This window comes from Odocoileus virginianus, chromosome 10 (genome assembly GCF_023699985.2).
Source record: "Odocoileus virginianus isolate 20LAN1187 ecotype Illinois chromosome 10, Ovbor_1.2, whole genome shotgun sequence".
Classification (NCBI taxonomy): domain Eukaryota; kingdom Metazoa; phylum Chordata; class Mammalia; order Artiodactyla; family Cervidae; genus Odocoileus; species Odocoileus virginianus.
The window spans coordinates 33,015,422-33,035,242 of record NC_069683.1 but is presented as its reverse complement, the minus strand read 5'-3'; the positions used below and the strand labels follow the sequence as shown (position 1 = coordinate 33,035,242).

Below are 19,821 nucleotides of genomic sequence, written 5' to 3'. Positions count from 1 at the left end.
CCTGATGAGACTGGAGAACATAGGCCTGGCCAAGGTGGTCTGAGCTATCATGCAGCATGTGTCTTGGAGGGCACAGAACTCAAAGTGAAGTGTGCTAATGGAGTGTAGACAGCCTGAAAAGAGAGAATTTCACCTTTCAAAAAAGCATAAATGGGAGGGGCGAAAAGGCAGTAATTATACAGTGCAGAAATCAAGCAATATCTTGATGAGGTGATCAAAATTAGCATCTTTATTAAAAGGCAGATGGACAACATGTGGCTTTGGAGGAGCACGATATCACCTACACAGTACTCAGGCCAGGAATACAACCCTAACTGGGCAAACACAAAATGAGAAATACTCTATTGTTTAAAAGAGAGGGGAGTTGAGACACAAATAACTTGCACATCAAGGAAATTTAAAACGTTTGTGTTTCAAAGGACATAATCAAGAAAGTAAGAAGGCAAAACATATCACGGGGAAAATTTTGCAAATAATTTACCTGACAAAGGACTTGTAGCTAGAATATACAAAAGCTGTTACAATTCAATAATTAAAAGACAGATAACTCAAAATTATCTGGAGAAGTATTTTTCTAAAGAAGAAAAATGGCCAATAAGCACATGAAAAAGATGTTCGACATCATTAGCCATTAGGGAAATGTAAATCAAAGCCACAATGAGACACCATTTTTTTAATACCCATTAGGTTGGCTATAATCAGAGACAAGTGTTGGTGAGGGTGTGGAGACACCGGAATGCTCATACACTGACGGTAAGGATGTAGAACGGTATAGCCATTCTGGAAGACAGTCTGTTAGTTTCTCGACAGATTAAACATAGAATTACCCTGTGCTGTGCTTAGTCCCTCAGTCATGTCCAGCTGTTTGCGACCCCGTGGACTGTAGCCCGCCAGGCTTCTCTGTCCACGGGGATTCTCCAGGCAAGAATACTGGAGTGGGTTGCCGTGCCCTTCTCCAGAGAATCTTCCCAAACCAGGGATCGAACCAAGGTCTCCCGCATTGCAGGCAGATTCTTTACTGTCTGAGCCACCAGGGAAGCCCAAGAATGCTGGAGTAGGGAGCCTATCCCTTCTCCAGGGGATCTTCCTGACCCAGGAATGGAACCGGGGTCCCCTGCATTGCAGGCAGAGTCTTTACCAGCTGAGCTACCAGCGAAGCCCAGAATTACCATATGACCCAGCAATTCCACTCCAAGAAATGAAAACGTGTGTCCATATAAAAACTTGCACACAAAAGTTCACAGCGGCATTAGTCACGATAGCCAAATGAGGAAACAACTCAAATGTTCATTATCTGATGAATGGATAAAGAAACTGTGATAGTATCCTTACAATGGAGCAGTATTTGCCATAAAAATAAATGAACTACTGATGCATGCTGCAGCATAGATGAAACTGGAAAGTGAAAGCAGTCAGTCACAAAGGGTCATATATTGTGTTGTAGTTATATGAAGTGTCCAGAATAAGTAAATCCATAGAGACAGAACCTGTAGATGACAGGTTGCCTAAGGCTGGAGAGGTTGGGAGGAAATGAGGAATGACTGCTAATAGGCACATAGTTCCTTTGGGATGATGAATATGTTCTAAAATTGAATGTAATGATGGTTTCCCAGCTCTGTGAATATATTAAAAAAACATTGAATCATGTACCACTTTAAGTGGTACACTGTATGGTATATGATTAATGTCTCTAGAAGACAGTTATTTAATAAAAAAGATGGAGGACTATATTCTTCAAAAATGTCAGTGTCATAAAAGACAAAGAAAATTGTAGACATGTTCCAGATTAAAGGAGGCTAAAGAGACATGACAAGTTCAACCCCTGACCCTAGCCTGGATCCTGTACTAGAGGAATATGTCAAAAAGAATATTATTAGGTCAATTGAAAAAACTGAAACATGAACATTAATAAATAAAATTATTGTACCAATGAAAATGTATGAGGTTTGTATTTGTACTGTGTTATACATGAGAAAAATCCCTATTCCTAGGAAATACATAATGAAATCTTAGTGGTAAAGGGTCATAATGGATGTAACTTTCCCTCAAATGGTTCGGAAAAACTTTTTTGCTTGAGTGTATGTTTGTATGTGTGTGGGCATATGTATGGATATAACCAATGGAGTAAAACGTTAATGATCTGGTTAAAGGATATACAGGTGTTCTTTGTATTGTTTTTATTTTTGCAAGCTTTGGTTAAGTTTGAAATTGTTTCCAAATAAAAACTTAAAAAAAAAAAATCACAAGGACTTATCTTCCCCAGGCAGTGTAGAGCTGCATGAAAATAGGTCAGTGAATGCCGTGTGAGTGTGTGTGGTGTGTAGATGTCTGCACGCCCAAGCATGGAGCCCTTGGCCTCTCTGCTGCCATTGACCCAAAACCCAGAGCTTGTCCAGCGAGGGCCACTGGCCTGTCACTGTCACACCCAAGCAGCATGCTTAGTTACTTAGGCGGAAGGCGGTGGTGGCCTTCATGCTCCTGAGGTAGACAGAAGTAACCAGTGTGCACTGAGCTGCCTGATAGGCCCTCTCACCCTGGACGGGGTGACAGAAAAAGATCTGGATACAGCACATCAAGCCAAGATTGTGCTGCATTCTGAGAAGCTCGCCCTCTTCACAGGGTGTGTGTACGTGCTAAGTCACTTCAGTCACGTCCAACTCTTTGCGGCCCTGTGGACCGTAGCTGGCCAGGCTCCTCTGTCCATGGGATTCTCCAGGTAAGAATACTGGAGTGGGTGGCCATGTCCTCCCTCAGGGGATCTTCCCAACCCAGGGATGGAACCCACATCTCTTACATCTCCTGTATTGGCAGGCAGGTTCTTTACCACTAGCGCCACCTGGGAAGCCCCATCTTCACAGGTGTTTCCAGATGGAAGAATTCTCCCTTGGCCTGTGAAGGGCGCCCTTTCTCCAGGTTCTCTACTTGTGTTGGGCAAAGCAAGGAAAGTAGAACAGGACTCATATTTATTGAAGGCTCACTTTGTGCCAGGCCCTGGGCTTTACATGCTGTCTTATTAAAACCACACAGAGCCTGGCCAGATGGATGAACTGAGGCTCAGAGAGCTGCAGTAACTTGGCTGAGGTCCCACAGCAAGCAAGGAGCAGAAAATGCCAAGCGAGGCTCTTTCCACCAGATGCTTGAGGTATTGAGATTTCCCCCCACCTCATCCTCCTCTCTTTTGCTGTCTTATTTGAGGCCACAGCCTGTCCTCATCCCAGGAAAGGAAACAAAATCGTCGCTGACAGGAATGGATTCAAAAGGCCCAGCCAACTTTGGAAAATGCTGGCAGGGCTGCCGTCAGCCCTGTTTAATGAGGCTGTGGTAATGTTGGCAATAACCCTGAAGGAAGAAGACAGAAATAACGCTTGTCTTTGCAGTAACCTGCCAAAGTCGACAGTCTTCAGGGCTGGATGCCAACTGGCAGGCACCACGTAGCCAGAGATACTGGTAGGCATATAACACCTGCCGTGGACAGCTGTTTGAAGAATCTTTCTGCCAGAGGGATTTGGGGTGGCACTCAGGACACCAGAGGAGGAAGGGGATTCTGCAGTTACATTGGTGGAGATGGGGAGTGAAGGGACGTGCAGACAGTGACCATTACTTCCAGGGTGTGTCCAAGGGCAAAGTCAGAGCAAAATATGCACAGGTGGGAAGGGAAGGGGGATGAAAATTCCTTGACTGTCTCTCCTTTCTCCTCTTCTCTTCTCATCTATTTTTCTGGCCTCCCACTCCCAGCACTCATCCTGTAGACCATCCTCCAAGATCTCCCTGTTACCTGCAGACCCAAAGGAGAGTTTCTAGGTGAATAGATGGTAAGCCTGGAGCTACTGACACCCATCAGACTAGAAGAACCTGCCTACAGTGGCATCAGCTCAGAGCTGAAACACAGTGATGATGTTTGAGCCTCCGGATTCAGCCATGCCTGAAATCCCTACATTTTATTTTAATCTTACTTTTATTTATTTATTTTTTTTTGCTTGCGTGACATGTGGGATCTTAGTTCCCCAACCAGATATCAAAGCCTTGCCGCCTGCACTGGAAGCATGGAGGCTTAATCACTGGACCACCAGGGAAGTCCTTGTGTTTTTACATTAAAGGGACAAGAAGTTTTCCTTTAAAAAAAAAAAAAGGAAGTATAGTTGATGTACAATATTGTGTTAGTTTTAGGAGCTAAATTTTCATTTTCGCTTAAGAAGTTTTCAACTAGGTTTCCTGTCACTTATAAGAAGAAGAACATGAATAAAATCCTAACTGAAACAGCATTAGCTTGCTAAGCATAATTTTCAAGGACAGATTCTCTTTAACAACCCAGACAGGATGTAGAGGATTTTAGAACAGAGCTACTTGACATGGTAAATTCAGAATTCAGAGGCACCTGAGAGAGAAAGAGAGGGGGCCAGCTCCTGCCCCAGCAGGCCTTGGTTTGGGGAAGCGGGCAAGATGCTCAGGTGTGAGGGGAGGAAGCATAGGTCAGAGCCAGTTCTTAGGCTTGGCAATCCCGAGACTGTCTCAGGTAATGATGGTAGCTACCTTCTGCTGAGCCCTTCCTACATGCCACAGTGTGCTATGTGTATGATTATTTCATATAATCTTTATAATATCCCTCAGAAGTAAATATATCAACAGCATCATTTTCTCGACAAGGAGCTGAAACTCAGAGTGGTGAAGTATCTTGTTGCATACTACTGAGTAGCAGAGCAGAGATTCAAACCTAGTGCATCAGACTCAAGAAACTTTGCTTTTAATAACCACATTATACTCTTCCCAGATGTGTTAGTGGGACGGGGGAGGTTATTAAATGGAGAATTAATAATAATCTTTCCTGTTGGGATAGCCTGCCAGAGTTTACAAGCTCCAATTTTATAAGCAATCTTACTGCATCCATTTTACCGATGTAGAAACTGAGGCTTAGAGGTAGGAAGTGACTTGCTCAAACTCATTTGGTCAAATGGGATAAACTACCAAGAGGTCCACAGTCTTCAGAAACTCAAAGGGGATTTGCAGGGGGTGGGGTTGGTCTTCTACCTTGACCCATGCTTAACAGCGGTGATGTGTTAGTCTGGCTGAGGAAGATCTCTGAGACACGAGGTGACCAACCATGGTTGTGGCCATAGATCCAACTGCAGAACACAAATCTCACTACAGCAAAGAGCTCTACATTCACAAAAAGATTCTCAGCTCTAGCCAAGGCCCTTTTTACTTTCCCATAACACTTGATATGGACAAATTCCTATTCAACTGGAGACATTCAGCTCCTGGTTTTCTGGGTAGGGGTGTGGAGGGAATCTAGCGATGAAAGGAGGCCCTTTCTTCTGTCAGGACATCCTCAACAAAAGGCTGCAAGACCGAGCTGAGCTGCTGGCGGATGGGGAATTGGAATCTGCCTGCCTGGCTTCCTCTCAGAGGAAAGTAGCTGTCCTGGCCAGAGCCCCAGGGGCCCTTATTGTTGGACCTGTCCTGATGGTTTACCGAGCTCGGAGGCACCTGTCCTGGAAAGACAAGGCCAGGCTGTCTTTCACTGTTGCCTGGGCGACTCAAGCTTGGAGAAGTGACCAGGCAGGGATCCAAGAGACAGGACAGAAGGGACCAGGGCAGCCACTGTTGTTTACTTCTGGCAGCATGCCAGGGGGCTAGAAGGTGAGCTGCAATCCCATCCCTCCTCTAGGAGACTGTGTGTTCAATGTGTATGTTGAGGCACAGGGAATCCCTTGGGCCTCCCTGAGGCCAGATAAGCAGCCTTCTGCCCTTCCGGATTTATTTCCCTGCAGCAGTATGTGAATTCTGAGTCTAGGGCAAGTGCTAATGGCAGGAACTGAAGGAAAGAAACAGAAGATCAAACCCAGCTCTTCTGGATCTGGGAAGTTCAGTGCAGGTTCGGGGGCAGACAGCCTGGGGTTAAAATCCCAGCTCTACCAGTAGCTTTACTTGGACAACACTTTAACTGCCTGCTGTACTTATACTAGTATTTATTGAGCATCTTCTGTGAGCTAGGGATTCAAAGGTAAGCAAAAATGGACTCAGTGGCCTTCTTGGAGCTTATAGTTAATGAAGGAGGTAAATATTCACCAAACAACCAATAACATCCCCACCTCAACCACCAAAAAAGAAATATCTAGGAGAGATGCATAGTTTATAATTAGCAACAGTGCACTCTCTCTGGGAGGTCAGAAAAGGCTTTCCTAGAAAAAACCATAATGGAACTGGGTCTGTTTACTGCACAAGGTAGGAGGAGTCATTCCATGCAGAAGGAACAGGATATTCAAAGGTAAGCCATTTGGCAAGAGAGCATGGCTCCTCCACGGAACTGCAGGAAAGAAAAATCATGAGGCCTAAGTACAGAGTGGAGACCCAGGTGGGTGCAGATTGGGCAAGAATGTGAGTCTTTAAGAGCAATAGGAAACCTTTTGTGGTGCTTTAATCAGGGATGTGAGATGATCACATTTGCAGTTTGAAAAGATTGCTCTGGCAGCAGCAAACAATGGATTGGAAGAGAACCAAGGCACATTCAGGGGACCAGTTAGGTCTCAGATATTTGTCTGTAAAATGAGGATAATGACCAGGTGGCGCTAGTGGTTAAGAACCCGCTTGCCAATGAAGACAGATGTGGGTTCCATCCCTGGTTGGGGAAAATCCCCTGGAGGAGGGCATGACAACCCACTCCAGTGTTCTTGCCTGGAGAATCCCATGAACAGAGGAGCCTGGTGGGCTACACTCCATGGGGTCGCAAAGAGTCAGTCAGACACTACTGAAGCCACTGAGTAGCCACAATAATACCCTCTCATAAATTGATGCCAGGAGTCAATGAGAGACTGAATTTTAAGTATTTATTCTGGTGCCTGGCACATAGTAAAGGCTCAGTAAATGTTACTGTTTCTTTTGTTGGTTTTCTCCAGAGAGCAGATCTTTCTGCTTTATGCCTGCTCTCCTGAAATGGGGTGGTAGAGGGTAGGGGTGGTGGTTTCTAGTCTGGAAACGCGGTTTGTACTAAATCACAGCGTCGAGGCCAGGGCCCAGGACGCCTGAAGGCTCCATTAGAAGGCTTGAAAAGATGACAGATTCACAAAGAAAACCGGGTTCCAGTTGCTCCCGGGCATGCTGGAGAGACCGGTGAACGACCCTCTGGACCGTGTTGGCTGAGAAAAACGTGCTTTTCTGCCGGGTTTTCCGAAGAGCAAGTGCAGGACTTGTACTCGTGTGCAGTCGCGCGAGGACCCTCGCCACTCCTCAGCCCCAGGCTGACTGGCAGGCATCGCCAGGCCCTGCTCCCCCAGCTCGGACGCGCGAGTACCGGGAGGAGGAGAGTCCCCAGAAGGTGGACTCCGGCCGGCCCGCAGGGGCTGCCCCCCTCCCCAGTCACGTGGCCTGGTGGGTGGGGACCGATCTGAAGTTGGAGAAAATCAGAGCTATCCCAACTTCAGAGTGCGCCGCCCGTTCCTCCCGATCCCGGGCTCAATTTGAGCGTGGGGCTCCAGGAGGAGCGCGAAGGTGGGAACTGGTGAAGCCGAGCAGCGACGCAGACGGCGGGACTCCGGGCATGGCCCAGCTGTCGGTGATCCCGGGGTCGGCCACGGCGTGGACAGGTGAGCTGAAACCAGGTGGTGGCGGCAGCCGGCGTGGGCGAGGCCGCTCGGAAACTGCCTGCCCCTACCCCCACCCCCCACACACCTCATCTCAGTCCAGGGGATGCTGGGCACCTACAACGGGAGGGACCGGTTGGGTAAAGCGGCGGTAGAAGACTCTTGGCTCTCCGAGTCAGTCCCGCTAGCGCCACTCCGCGGCCCCCGAGTCCCCGCAGCCGGGTGACGCGGTGGTGGGCAGCTGCTGGGAACGCTGCGGGGCCGCGAGCCGGCTGGGGGCGCTGAGCCGGCCCCGCCCCCCGCGCGTACTCTGACTGCTCCGCGTGGCGTCACGCTCGGCTATAAAAACTGAGGAGCGCGGCTCTTGCTGCGCTGGAGGAGCTCGAGGCTGAGGGCTGCCGGAGAGCGGGGAGCGACGGGGACGCTGGGCAGCGGGCGCCTCAGCGATGTTTTACTCAGGGCTCCTCACCGAGGGCGGCCGCAAGGAGACAGACATGCGGGAGGCGGCGTCGCTGAGGCAGCAGCGCCGGATGAAGCAGGCCGTGCAGTTCATTCACAAGGACTCGGCCGACCTGCTGCCCTTGGACGGCCTCAAGAAGCTGGGTTCGTCCAAGGACACGGTGAGCCCCCGCGGCCGCACCCGCCTCGGGGACCCCGCGAGCGGCGGCCTGTCACCTTTGCGCTGTAAGGTCTCTTGGGGCCCGCCCTTCGCCGCTTTCACTGAGTCACCGGCTCGGTCCCCTCCGTCTCCAGCGCTGTCCGCTGTCTCTGGTGCTCTGTTGGGGATTCAGCTCCATCAGCATCCCCCTGCTTCAGTTTTCTCTCGGGATTCCAGAGTAGCTTTTCAAGCTCGCCCTCCCTTCAGCGCACCCTCCTCCCTTCTTCTTTCTCCTCTGGAGTAGAAGAGACCCTGCCTTCTTGCCCTCAGCTCCCCTTTCCTTTATTCGCAGTGCCGAGTTTGATTGCCCGGGCCTTGAGCCTCGCGGCCAGGGTAGCTCCCGCTGTCTCCTAGGCTGCTTGGCCCGTCTTGTGACTCCTAGTGGGTGTGAGGAGGAGAGAACGAAGTGGGAAGGGGGCTTTCTGGGCAGTCACCATATCCAGATCGCTTTGGGTTGAATCCATTTCCTCTCTGTGCAAAATCTACTTCTCCGTTTGATTTTGGTCTCATCTACCCTTGACCTTCCAACGGGTGGGGGCGGGGAGAGAAAAAGGGTGACCGTGAAGGTTTCCTGAGCCCCAAACCTCTCTTCATTTTTTTCCTCTCCTGCTGCTCCATCCCCAAAGAGTGGATAAAGGGAGAAAGCCAGGCTGCTCCCTCTCATCAACGGCTAGTGTGTGGAGCTGGTGCTGTGCTGGGGCTCCGGCAGTTCTTTCTTTCTTTCCCAACAAGGTTGTTCTTGGCATTAAGAAGGAGAAACTCCAGAACTGAAGGTCTTGAGTTCAAAGACCATACTGTCCTCTATCTATAGGAGGGATCCTATAGGGGGATAAAGGTTAGTTTGAAGTTTGAAGAACTGTATCTGACTCCCCTCCTTAATTCACTGTAGTGGTGCTGCACCAAATTGATGTTGAGTCTTGTACTTTCATCTGGAATTTTCTTGTAGTTTAACTTGTTTTCTTGAAGTTCATAATCACTTTATTCATCTAGGCAATAATTTATGAAGCTTTATTTAAATATCTTAAATGAAGTGGATACTTTGTATAATTTTGCCAGTATTTTTGAGCTTTTGGAATGTTTAATTTGTCAGGGAAGAGGGTATCAGCTTGCAACACTGAAATTGCCATTTCAAGCCACATGTTGGGTATGGAGGGCAGAGCTGCTGAATCCATTTCTCTCCCTCTCTCTTTTTTTTAAATTTTACCAACTCTAATGAGACATAGATACCAAGATCAGATTTGCCCTCCCCCATTGTGATAGAGAATTATTTTTAGTTATTTATGTGCAGGGGATGTCTACTCAGTTATCCTGCTGTGTTTTTTAAAGGATGTTTTACTTGAACAAGCCACAGGATAGGTAATCTAATTCATGCTAACTCAGAGTGGTGGATAAATGAAATGTATTCCCAGAAAAGAGATAACTGTCTTTCTTCCTTCCTTCCACTTTACAGCAGTCTAAATTCATTTAGCAAATCTGGTACAAATCTTCTTACTTTCAGGCCAAAATAATCCTAGTTCTTGGAAGCCTCAGGAGCCAATAAACAGTAATAGGAAAATAAGTCAAGTGTGGAATTCTGCCCCCTTCATGCTGAATTTAAGATATGTTTCACATTTGGTTGTCCTGGGATGTCGAGGAGTTTCCTAGCCCTGAGGAACTGCCTCTCCATTCTTCTGCCAAGCATTCTTTATACTGCTTCATCTTGTGTAGGAAGAATTCCATCTGCTTTTCTGACTCCAGTCTGTCTCAGTTGAGCCACACAGGAGCTGCTAACATGGAACAGGCAGCAGGCCAGAAGGAAGAAACATCCTCAGAGCAGGTTATTGCCATGGATGTGACACACTGCAGTTTACCGTGAGCCCCTGACCCATGGTTCACAATTTCTCTCCCTGGCTGCCCTCCACTGCGAGGGAGCTAGTACTCTCTCACTCTTCTCACACCTGGAGTATGCACGTGATTGCACAGAAGAGTTAGAACCAGTCACAGAGGTCGAGGCAGACTGAGATAGAGCTTGGAGAGCTCTGAGTACTGGAATGAAGTAGCATGCTTAAACTTTCTTGGAGCTTATGCTGCAACCTCCAAATAATCTTAGAAATAACCTTAGAAGTACTGTGTCACTTATCTTTATGGTTATAGCTGGTAGTGTAGACCAGTGTTGACTCAATGTTCTGTCACCGAAGTGAAATTTAGAGGATACCAAAATTGATTAGATAAGTCCATAGTATAAAGCAGGCAGATTCTTTACCACCTGAGCCACTACTGAGGCCCAACATTGATGATACGAGTCTATAGTACAAACTCAATAGAAGTGGGACAAGAAAAGGAAGGGGCAGCACCAGAGGAAGATAGGAGGGAAAGGATGAATTAGTTCTCATTGACTTTGGGGTTTGTGCTAGTGAGAAGATTGTAGGTTGTTTTCTTCATACTGGTGACCTATATTAGAATTATATTGTTGAGTATTCTGAATTATCTACCTTTTACCATGCTGTTTCTATAATATTCACTATTTGAATCCAGGCTGCCAATGTTTTTTTTTGGATTGGCAAAGAGCATCCATAGACAGTCAAATGTGGTCTTGTTCTCTTGGCCCCAGGGAAGTGCCTTTGCCCTATTCCTGTTTGTGTGTAGTTGGCTGCTACAAAGTCTACTGTGGAAATTAATCTTATTTCTAATGTGTGGCTCTCTTATTTCGTTTTTCCTTTCATCTTGTGCAGTTTGTGTGTGCATGTGTTTGTGTGTGTGTATTAGATTAAGAACTAAAATCAGAGATATAAGTGAGTAATATTTTATTTCACTTATTAGTCAAGTTGATGAAGCTAGAAAAAAATCACTCTTGGAGCTTTGTGTATTCTAATTTCTTTTTTTTTTTAGCTACCAGATTAATAAATATTCTTCTCATTGAGGTGAAGACTTTTCATCTTTTAAAAATAGTCATGTCATAGTATAATATGCTGTCTTTCCTATATGGTAATAGTACTGACCATCAGGGTATAGCCTTACTTATTCAGCAATAAAAAGAGAGTTTTGCTTTCCTATCTATGATTGCTTCTGCTTATAGCCAAATGCTTTAGGAAAACTCACTAAAATTAAAAGGCTGGGGAAGGAAATAAAGCAAAGCCAACCGACCGTGAAATGACCAGCCCTGTACTCTGAGTACGGGTTTACCTGGTGGCTCAGTGGTAAAGAACCTGTCTGCTAATGCAGGAGATGCAGGTTTGATCCTTGATTGGAAAGATCCCCTGGAAAAGGAAATTGCAGCCCACTCCAGTATTCTTGCTTGGGAAGTCACATGGACAGAGGAGCCTGGTGGGCTGCAGTCCATGGGGTCAAAAAAGAGTCAGACACAACAGCAACAAGGAATACTCTGAGTATCTGATCCTCCTGATAGAATCTCTATCAGTGAGGGCAGCCTTGCGTGTTACCCTATAGTTTTTCATAATGCCACAAGACATCCATAATGCTATAGATTTTGGGCCAGAGGACTTTGGAATTTTAGAAGAGGAGCATGAAATACCAGTATAAATCAGGATCTGGTGCAAACTGAAGATTTCCAGAGCCACGATCAAATCCTAATTATAGCAAACATTATTTGAACACTAGCTGTGTTCAGGACACAGTGCTAGGACCACAAAGAAGAAAACAGCAAAGTTTACCTATACAAGAAGTTTATAGATTGGGGGAAGGATAGGACCAATTTATTATTTATTCCCTAAATATTTATTGAACACTTATTACATGTCAGGCGTAATCTAGGTATTGAAGATATAATAGTGAACCAAAACGGGTTTCCTGCCCTCACAGAACTTGCATTCTTGTGGGCGAGAAGGTAGAAAATAAATCAAGTAAATATATACTATATCAGGTTATGATCAGTGCTATGGGGAAAATAAACCAGGATAAGGGAATAGAGAGTGTAATGGCCAGGTAGGATGAAGTAGAGCCTTACTGTTTTATCTAGGGTGATCAAGGAAGGCATCTCTGGTAAGATGACACTACAGGAGATATTGAAGGAAATGAGAGAGCAAAATATCTTGGGGGAAAATGTTACAGGCAGAAGGAACAGCCAGTGCAAAGGCCTAAACATCATTGTGCTTGATGTGATTGAAGAATTATAAGAAGGCCATTGTGGCCAGAGCAAAATGAGCACCAGGAAGTGATAGGAGATCAGAGAGATAGTGGGAGGCCAAAATACTTAGGGCCTTATAGGTCATTGTACAGATATTTAATCTGATAAGGGAAACTGGTGGAAAACTTTTTGCAGAAGGGTGAGATGACGTGACATTTCACAAAGCAGACCACTGTGTGGATTAGGCTGTAGGGGGCAAGCATGTAAGCAGGCAGACTGGTTAGGAAGCTGGTTAGTTAGCATTTAGATAGTAATCTAGGTAAAGATGATGGTGCCTCAGAGCAGTGTGCTAGCAGTGAAGGGGACAAGAAAAGACCAGATTCTGGGTTCTTTTGAAGACAGAGCTGACAAGTTTGGTTGAGAGTTGGACTAAAGATCTGAAAGAAAGAGTAGTTAAGAATGACACTAATGTTTTTGATCTAGTCATTGGAAGCATAAAGTTTGTCATACACAGAAGTGGCTAAGAGGTGCAGGTTAAGGATAGGAAATAAGAATCAGGAATTTGATTATTGAATAAGTTAAGTTTGGAACATGTATTAGTTATTTAGGTGTAGGTGTTGAATAGATAGTTCCATGAGAAGATGAATAATACCACCAGGAAGCTTATGTGCTATCAAGATATTATAGTCCATCAGCGCTAGAGAAGTTCAGTGGAAGCAGTGACTACTCTGGCCTGGTGTGACAATAGTGATGGAGAACAACATCTGATAAGAGTTTCATCATCCCCTGGAGAGTCAACTGTGATATATAGAGAGGAAGCTGCTTCCAGAGCATGTCCTATAGAACCTCAGAATAAGAACTTTATAGGTTATCTGGTTGAATTCCCTGCCCCTGTGTAAATCCTTTCCTACAATAATGCAGCCCACCATGGGTAACTGAGAAACCACCATCTCAGGAATAAGGCTGTTCTCTTTGAAAAAGCATGATTATTGGGTCATAAGGCAAAAGTAAAGAGACAGAACACAGAAGGCCTGGGGCAATGTGATAGACTGCCTTAGGCAGAATCCCATGTGATTTTGAGCAGCTGTAATCCCAAGGATAATCTGTGTTTCTATGGTGTAGAAAGGGTCACGTGTTGTATATTCAGCTTGTCAATAAAGAGAAAGCACAGAAATTAGTGCCCCCTTTGATTTCCAAGACCAGATAGAAAACATGTATATTGGGCTTGAAGTGAGAGTCAAGTCAGGAGTCCATGTCTGTCTACAAACTATACATGAGGATGAAAATGGAGTAAGCTGATTTCATGCCCTTTTAAGAAAAAAAAAAGTGATCAGCTTCAATTTTAAGTTGAATATGAGGTTTTAAAATACATATATACACATACATATAATTGTTAACATTTGCATGCTTACTCTATACCTGACACAACGAATGCTTCATATGGACCATCTCATTTCATCCTCACAAAAGCTCTGCAGGGTACTTACTAGCTTGAACCCAGCTTTGTCTGACTCCAAAGCATATATATTTTAAACAATACTCTAAGTCAAGAGTTGGCAAACTTTTTCTGTAAAGGACCAGATAGTAATTGTTTTTGGCTTTGCAGGCCAGTCTCTGTCTCAGCTACTCAACTGTGTTGTTATAATGCAGAAGCAGCCATAGACAGTAAACAAATGGGGTTGATTGTGTTCTAATAAAACTTTATTTACAAAAGTGTGCAACAGGTGATTTGACTTGTGGGCCGTATTTGCTGACCCCTATTTCTAAGTGTTCTATTGCTAGCTAGAAACCTTGGGTTTCTCCTTTGAGAGTAGATACTACAAAGAAGGCAGACTTCTGTAATTTCTTCTATTTTCCAGTCTGGTCCATCCTATGGACCACAGAAATCTATTAGACTGATTCTGTACAGATTCAGTTTTCAGTAATTCACATTACCTATGCTGATTCTGTACAGCATAGGTAAGTGATTGAGAAGGTGACCTTAGACGTTCTTGTTTAAATCATGATCCCTTGGTATCCTGCAGTATAGCCTGCTTCCTCTCACCTCACTTTTGTTCCCACTCTACAGGCCAGTTAGAAGAAATATTTAATATTTAACCTCAGCTGTGCTACCTAGCATACATCACTGCCCACAAGGCTTATTTCCTTCAGAAGCTTCTGGTGGTGATAAAGACCTCATATTTGAGCTTGCCTGCTTAGGATTTAGATGCCTAAATGCTGGTTAAGGTTTAGCAGTCACATTAGCAGGAATAGCAGAGAACCTGGTGCTACTTAGGTTAGTAGTTGCCTTGTTGAACTAAAACATAAAGCAGGATCCACGTCAGGAAGATGACTTGATAGCTATGTCCAAAAGGCCACCATAGTACCTGCAGCATCTATCTGACTAGTGCTGTGTATCTTGAAGGATATCTGGAAAGTAGAAGATAGCCCTTGGAAAGCAATATTTCAATAGACATATAAATAAACCACTTAAGCAAATTTACAAAGCCACACTCAAGGAGTGGGAATACAAGTAGTACGAACTATGTAATATATGAGTATTGAAGGGATTCTGAAAGAAAGAACTAGATGATGTTGATCAAGAAAGCTTTCTGGAAAAGTGAAATATAGATTTGTTCATTCAGTATTAATTCTGAAAGTAAGAACTAGATGATGTTGATCAAGAAAAGTTTTTTGAAAAAGTGAAGTATAGAGATTTGTTCATCCAGTATTATATCAAGACCTGGAGATATAGCTGTGATCAACACAATCAAGGCCCTTGCCCTTGTGAAATTAATACTCTAGTGGGGGGGGGTGAAATAAGAATTAAATAAGCAAAATAATTCTGAACTTAGAGTTACTATAAAAGAAATAGTGGGATATGTTAGTAAGAGGTGGAGTACCTCCTTTTAATAGTATGGTCAGGGAAGATGTTTTTGAGAAAGTAATGTTTGAGCTGAGACTTGAATGATGAGAGCAAGCTAACTATTTGAAGTATTAGGGGGAGGACATTTCAAACAGAAGGGAATGGCAGGTGCAAGGGCATTAGAATGGAAAAGAGTTTTTGAATGTATATATAGAATGTATGAAAAGTTGGCAAGAATACACAAAAGAACTGTACAAAAAAAGCTCCTAATGACCCAGATAACCACAATGGTGTGGTCACTCACCTAGAGCCAGACATCCTGGAGTGTGAAGTCAAGTGGGCCTTAGGAAGCAGTCCTATGAACAAAGCTAGTGGAGGTGATGGAATTCCAGCTGAGTTATTTCAAATCCTAAAGACAATGCTGTTAAAGTGCTGCACTCATTATGCCAGCAAATTTGAAAAACTCAGCAGTGGCCACAGAACTGGAAAAGGTCAGTTTTCATTCCAATCCCAGAGAAAGGCAATGGCAAAGAATGTTCAAATTACCACACAATTGCACTCATCTCACACGCTGGCAAGATTATGCTCAAAATCCTTCAAGATAGGCTTCAGCAGTATATGAACTGAGGACATCCAGAAGTACAAGCTGGATTTAGAAAAGACAGAGGAACCAGAGATCAAATTGTCAACATATGCTGGATCATAGAAAAAGCAAGAGAATTAAAAAAATATATACTTCTGCTTCATTGACTATGTTAAAGCCTTTGACTGTGTGGATCACAACAAACTGTGGAATATTCTTAATGAAATGGGAATATCAGACCACCTTACCTGCCTCCTAAGAAACCTGTATGCAGAACAAGAAGCAACAGTTAGAACTGGACATGGAACTACAACCTGGTTCCAAATTGGGAAAGGAGTAAATCAAGGCTGTATATTGTCACCCTGCTTATCTAACTTGTATGCAGAGTATATCATGCAAAATGCCCAGCTGGATGAATCAAAAGCTGAAATCAAGATTGCCAGAAGTATCAGCAACCTCAGATATACAGATGATACCACTCTAATGGCAGAAAGTGAAGAGGAACTTGATAAAGGGGAAAGAAGAGAATGAAGAAGTTGGCTTAAAACTCAGCATTCAAAAAATGAAGATCATGGCATCCGTCCTATCACTTCACAGCAAATAGATGGGGGAACTGTGGAAAGTGTCAGATTTCAGGGAAAATGTGGAAACTGTCAGATTTCATTTTCTTGGGCTCCAAAATCAGTGCAGATGGTGACTGCAGCCATGAAATTAAAAGACACTTGCTCCTTGGAAGAATAGCTATGACAAACCTAGACAGTGTATTAAAAAGCAGAGACATCACTTTGCCAACACAGGTCTGTCCAGTCAAAGCTATGGTTTCCAGTAGTCATGTATGGATGTGAAAGTTGGACCATAAGAAGGCTGAGCACTGAAGAATTTATGCTTTTGAACTGTAGTGCTGGAGAAGACTTTTGAGAGTCCTTTGGACAGCCAGGAAATCAAACCAGTCCATCCTAAAGGAAATCAGCTCTGAATATTCATTGAAAGGACTGATGCTAAAGCCGAAGCTCCAATATTTTGGCCACCTGATGTGAAGAGCTGACTCATTGGAAAAGACCCTGATGCTGGGAAAGATTGAGGGCAAGAAAAGAAGGGAGCAACAGAGGATGAGATGTTGGATGGCATCACTGACTCAGTGGACATGAGTTTGAGCAAACTGTGGGAGATAGTGAAGGACAGACAGAGAAGCCTGGCATGCTGCAGTTCATGGGGTCGCAAAGAGTTGGACATGCCTTAGTGACCGAACAACAATAATGGTATGTATGTGGAGGTTGGAGAGATAGACAAGGACCGTATGGTGCTGAGCCCTATAGACCATGGTAAGAAGTTTGACTTTTGTCTGAAGAACAATGGAAAGTCATTGAAGGGCTTTAAGTAAGGGAATGTATTATCTCACTTATATTTTTAAAAGTTCGCTCTGGTTGCTGTGTAGAGAATGATTTGGAGAAGAGTGAAGGAAGAGGTGGAAGACAAGCCAGGGGGCTGTTGTAGCACAGATAAGAGATGACAGTGGCTTGGATTAGACTGGAGGTAGTAAAGATGAGGAGAAGTAGATCGATACTAGATAAATTTCAGAGGAAGCAGCAACAGTACAGATCATCCTCAACCTACGATGGGGTTACATCCTTGTAAATACACTGTAAGATGAAGATATTGTTAAGTCAAATGTTCATTTAATATACCTAGCCTATTGAACATCATATTTTAGCCTAGCCTACCTTAAACATGCTCAGAACACATTACCCTGCAATTGGACAAAATCATCTAACACAAAGCCTATTTTATAATAAAGTGTCAAATATCTCATGTAATTTATTGAATATCACACAGAGAGTGAAAAAAGAGAATGGTTGAATGGGTCCAAAAGAGTTGTAAGTGTTATCAGTTGTTTGCCTTTGTGTTCATGAGGCTAACTGGGAGCTTCAGCTTGCTGCCTCTGCCCAGTGTCATGAGAGAGTGTTGTGCTACATGTCACTAGCCTGGGAAAAGATCAGGATTCAAAGTATGGTTTTTACTGAATGTGTTTTACTTTGGCACCATCACAAAGTTGAAAAATCAGAAGTTGAACTGTTATAAGTTGGGGACCAACTTGGGATATACTTGAGATGGAAAGTTAGGAAGAGAATCAAAAGAATCAAAATGGGCGGGTGGGTAATGGTGCCATTTTACCAGGTTAGTGGAAAGGAAGTAATCCAGAACATTAAAATGGAACAGGACTTTGGAGCTCACACCTCTTTTATTACTGATGAAGAATGTGAGACTGATAAAAAAAAGTAATACTTAGAGAGATTAGTGATTTACTCAAGGTAGTATGTGACAAGTGGTCATTTTGCTGAAATAGAAAGCCTTCATGGAGGAAATAAAGGTAAGATTGGGAAGCAGGATGAGTTAGTGGAAGATCTTAAATGCTAAATTGTGTATTTTGTGTTTGATACAGCTGGCAAGAGGACCACTGCAGGAGAAGGAGACCATGATATAATGTTTTAGGAGATTATTTGAACCTAGCTATAACAGCAGAAATGGGGAGGAATCTGTGAGGTGTTAAAACAGCAGAATTTCACTCACCAAGATGAAGATTATGGAAGAAAGCACAAGTTTTGTGGGAAAGATCAGTGGGACAAGTTAAGTTTGAAAGTGCCTGTGAGGTGTCTAAGTGGGGAAGTTCAAAGAGACAGTTGGTTCTATGGGTCTGAAACTCAGAAGTGAGGGCTGGGCATGAGACAGAGTCATCATCATAAAGGCAGTAATTTACAAAGTGAAAGTAGGTAAGATTGCCCTTAAAGGTTTTGTCAAGCGAGAAAGGGACCCAAGGAGAGCAATCAGGAACACTTAACATTTAGGAAATGAGCAGAGGCAAAGGAACCAATAAATGATGTAGAATAGACAGAAAAGTGGTTTTAGAAGCCAGTGGAGGAGAGTTTCAAGAAAAATGGAATGTTGTTTATTAAAGCATTGTTTCTAATGGTAAATATGTAGGAACAATCTAAATGTCCATTGGTAGTTATATAAATTGAGGTGTGTTTGTACCACAGACTCACATGTTTACAGATGGTGTACTATTTTAAAATGCAGAGAGTAGGGCATATATGAAAAAAAAAAAATAGGTGCTAAGATTGCTGGTTATAGGATAATCTGACATTACATCTGCATTGAACTGCAAGGAGATCAAACCAGTCAATCCTAAAGGAAATCAGTCCTGAATATTCATTGGAAGGACTGATGCTGAAGCTGAAGCTCCAATACTTTCACCACCTGTTGTGAAGAACTGACTCATTAGAGAAAACCCTGATGCTGGGAAAGATTGAAGGCAGGAGGAAAAAGGGACAACAGAGGATAAGATGGTTGGATGGCGTCACCAACTCAATGGACATGAGTTTGAGCAAGCTCTGGGAGTTGGTGATGGACAGGCAAGCCTGGCGTGCTGCAGCCCATGGGGTCGGAAAGGGTTGGACACGACTGAGTGACTGAACTGAACTGAACTGAAGTTACATTACTGGAGTGTGTGTGGGGGAGTATGAGCATGCGTACATGTGTGTGCATATGTACATACACTTTAGTTTTTGCACAATTTTACAGACATTGTTAGTTGGCTAAATTATCACCCATTTTCAGCCCTTTTCTATCTATCTGACTCCTCTATGGAGAAGCTAAATTCATTTACATTCCATTGCCGTTAGAAGTGGCCATGTGAATTCTGACCAAGAAGATATAGGCAGAAAACTGCTGAGAGAACCTCTGGAAAAGTTTTTGCTTTCCTGATAAAAGGGATAGATGACAGAGAGTCCCCTCTTCTTTCTTCATTCCTTGGATGTGGATGTAATGCCTGGAGCTGGGGCACCCATCATAAGACCATGAGGGAATATCCATGACAATTACAGAAACAATAGCCCTGAAATTGTTAATCTGCTGAATTAATGCCAGCAGCTATCTACCTCCAGTCTTCTTGTTATATGAGGAAAAAATATACCTCCATTCAAGCCCCATAAAGTTGGTTTTTCTTGTGGCTGTATGCTTTCTTAATGTATAGGGTATATTTTTAAAATTTACTTTTTATTAAAAAAATACATGTATATAATTTAAAACTTTTAAAAA

General features: G+C 43.8%; 1 protein-coding gene across 1 annotated transcript in view; it reads left to right on the top strand.

Annotated features, from left to right (window-relative positions):
• Positions 1–7,813: 7,813 nt before the first annotated feature.
• Positions 7,814–19,821, top strand: part of NRIP3 (nuclear receptor interacting protein 3) — a 28,124-nt gene continuing 16,116 nt past the window's right edge. The window contains exon 1 of the mRNA XM_070473363.1: positions 7,814–8,197. Within this exon, the coding sequence (XP_070329464.1) occupies positions 8,024–8,197 (174 nt within the window). The 5' untranslated portion in view covers positions 7,814–8,023. The remainder of the gene's footprint in view (positions 8,198–19,821) is intronic.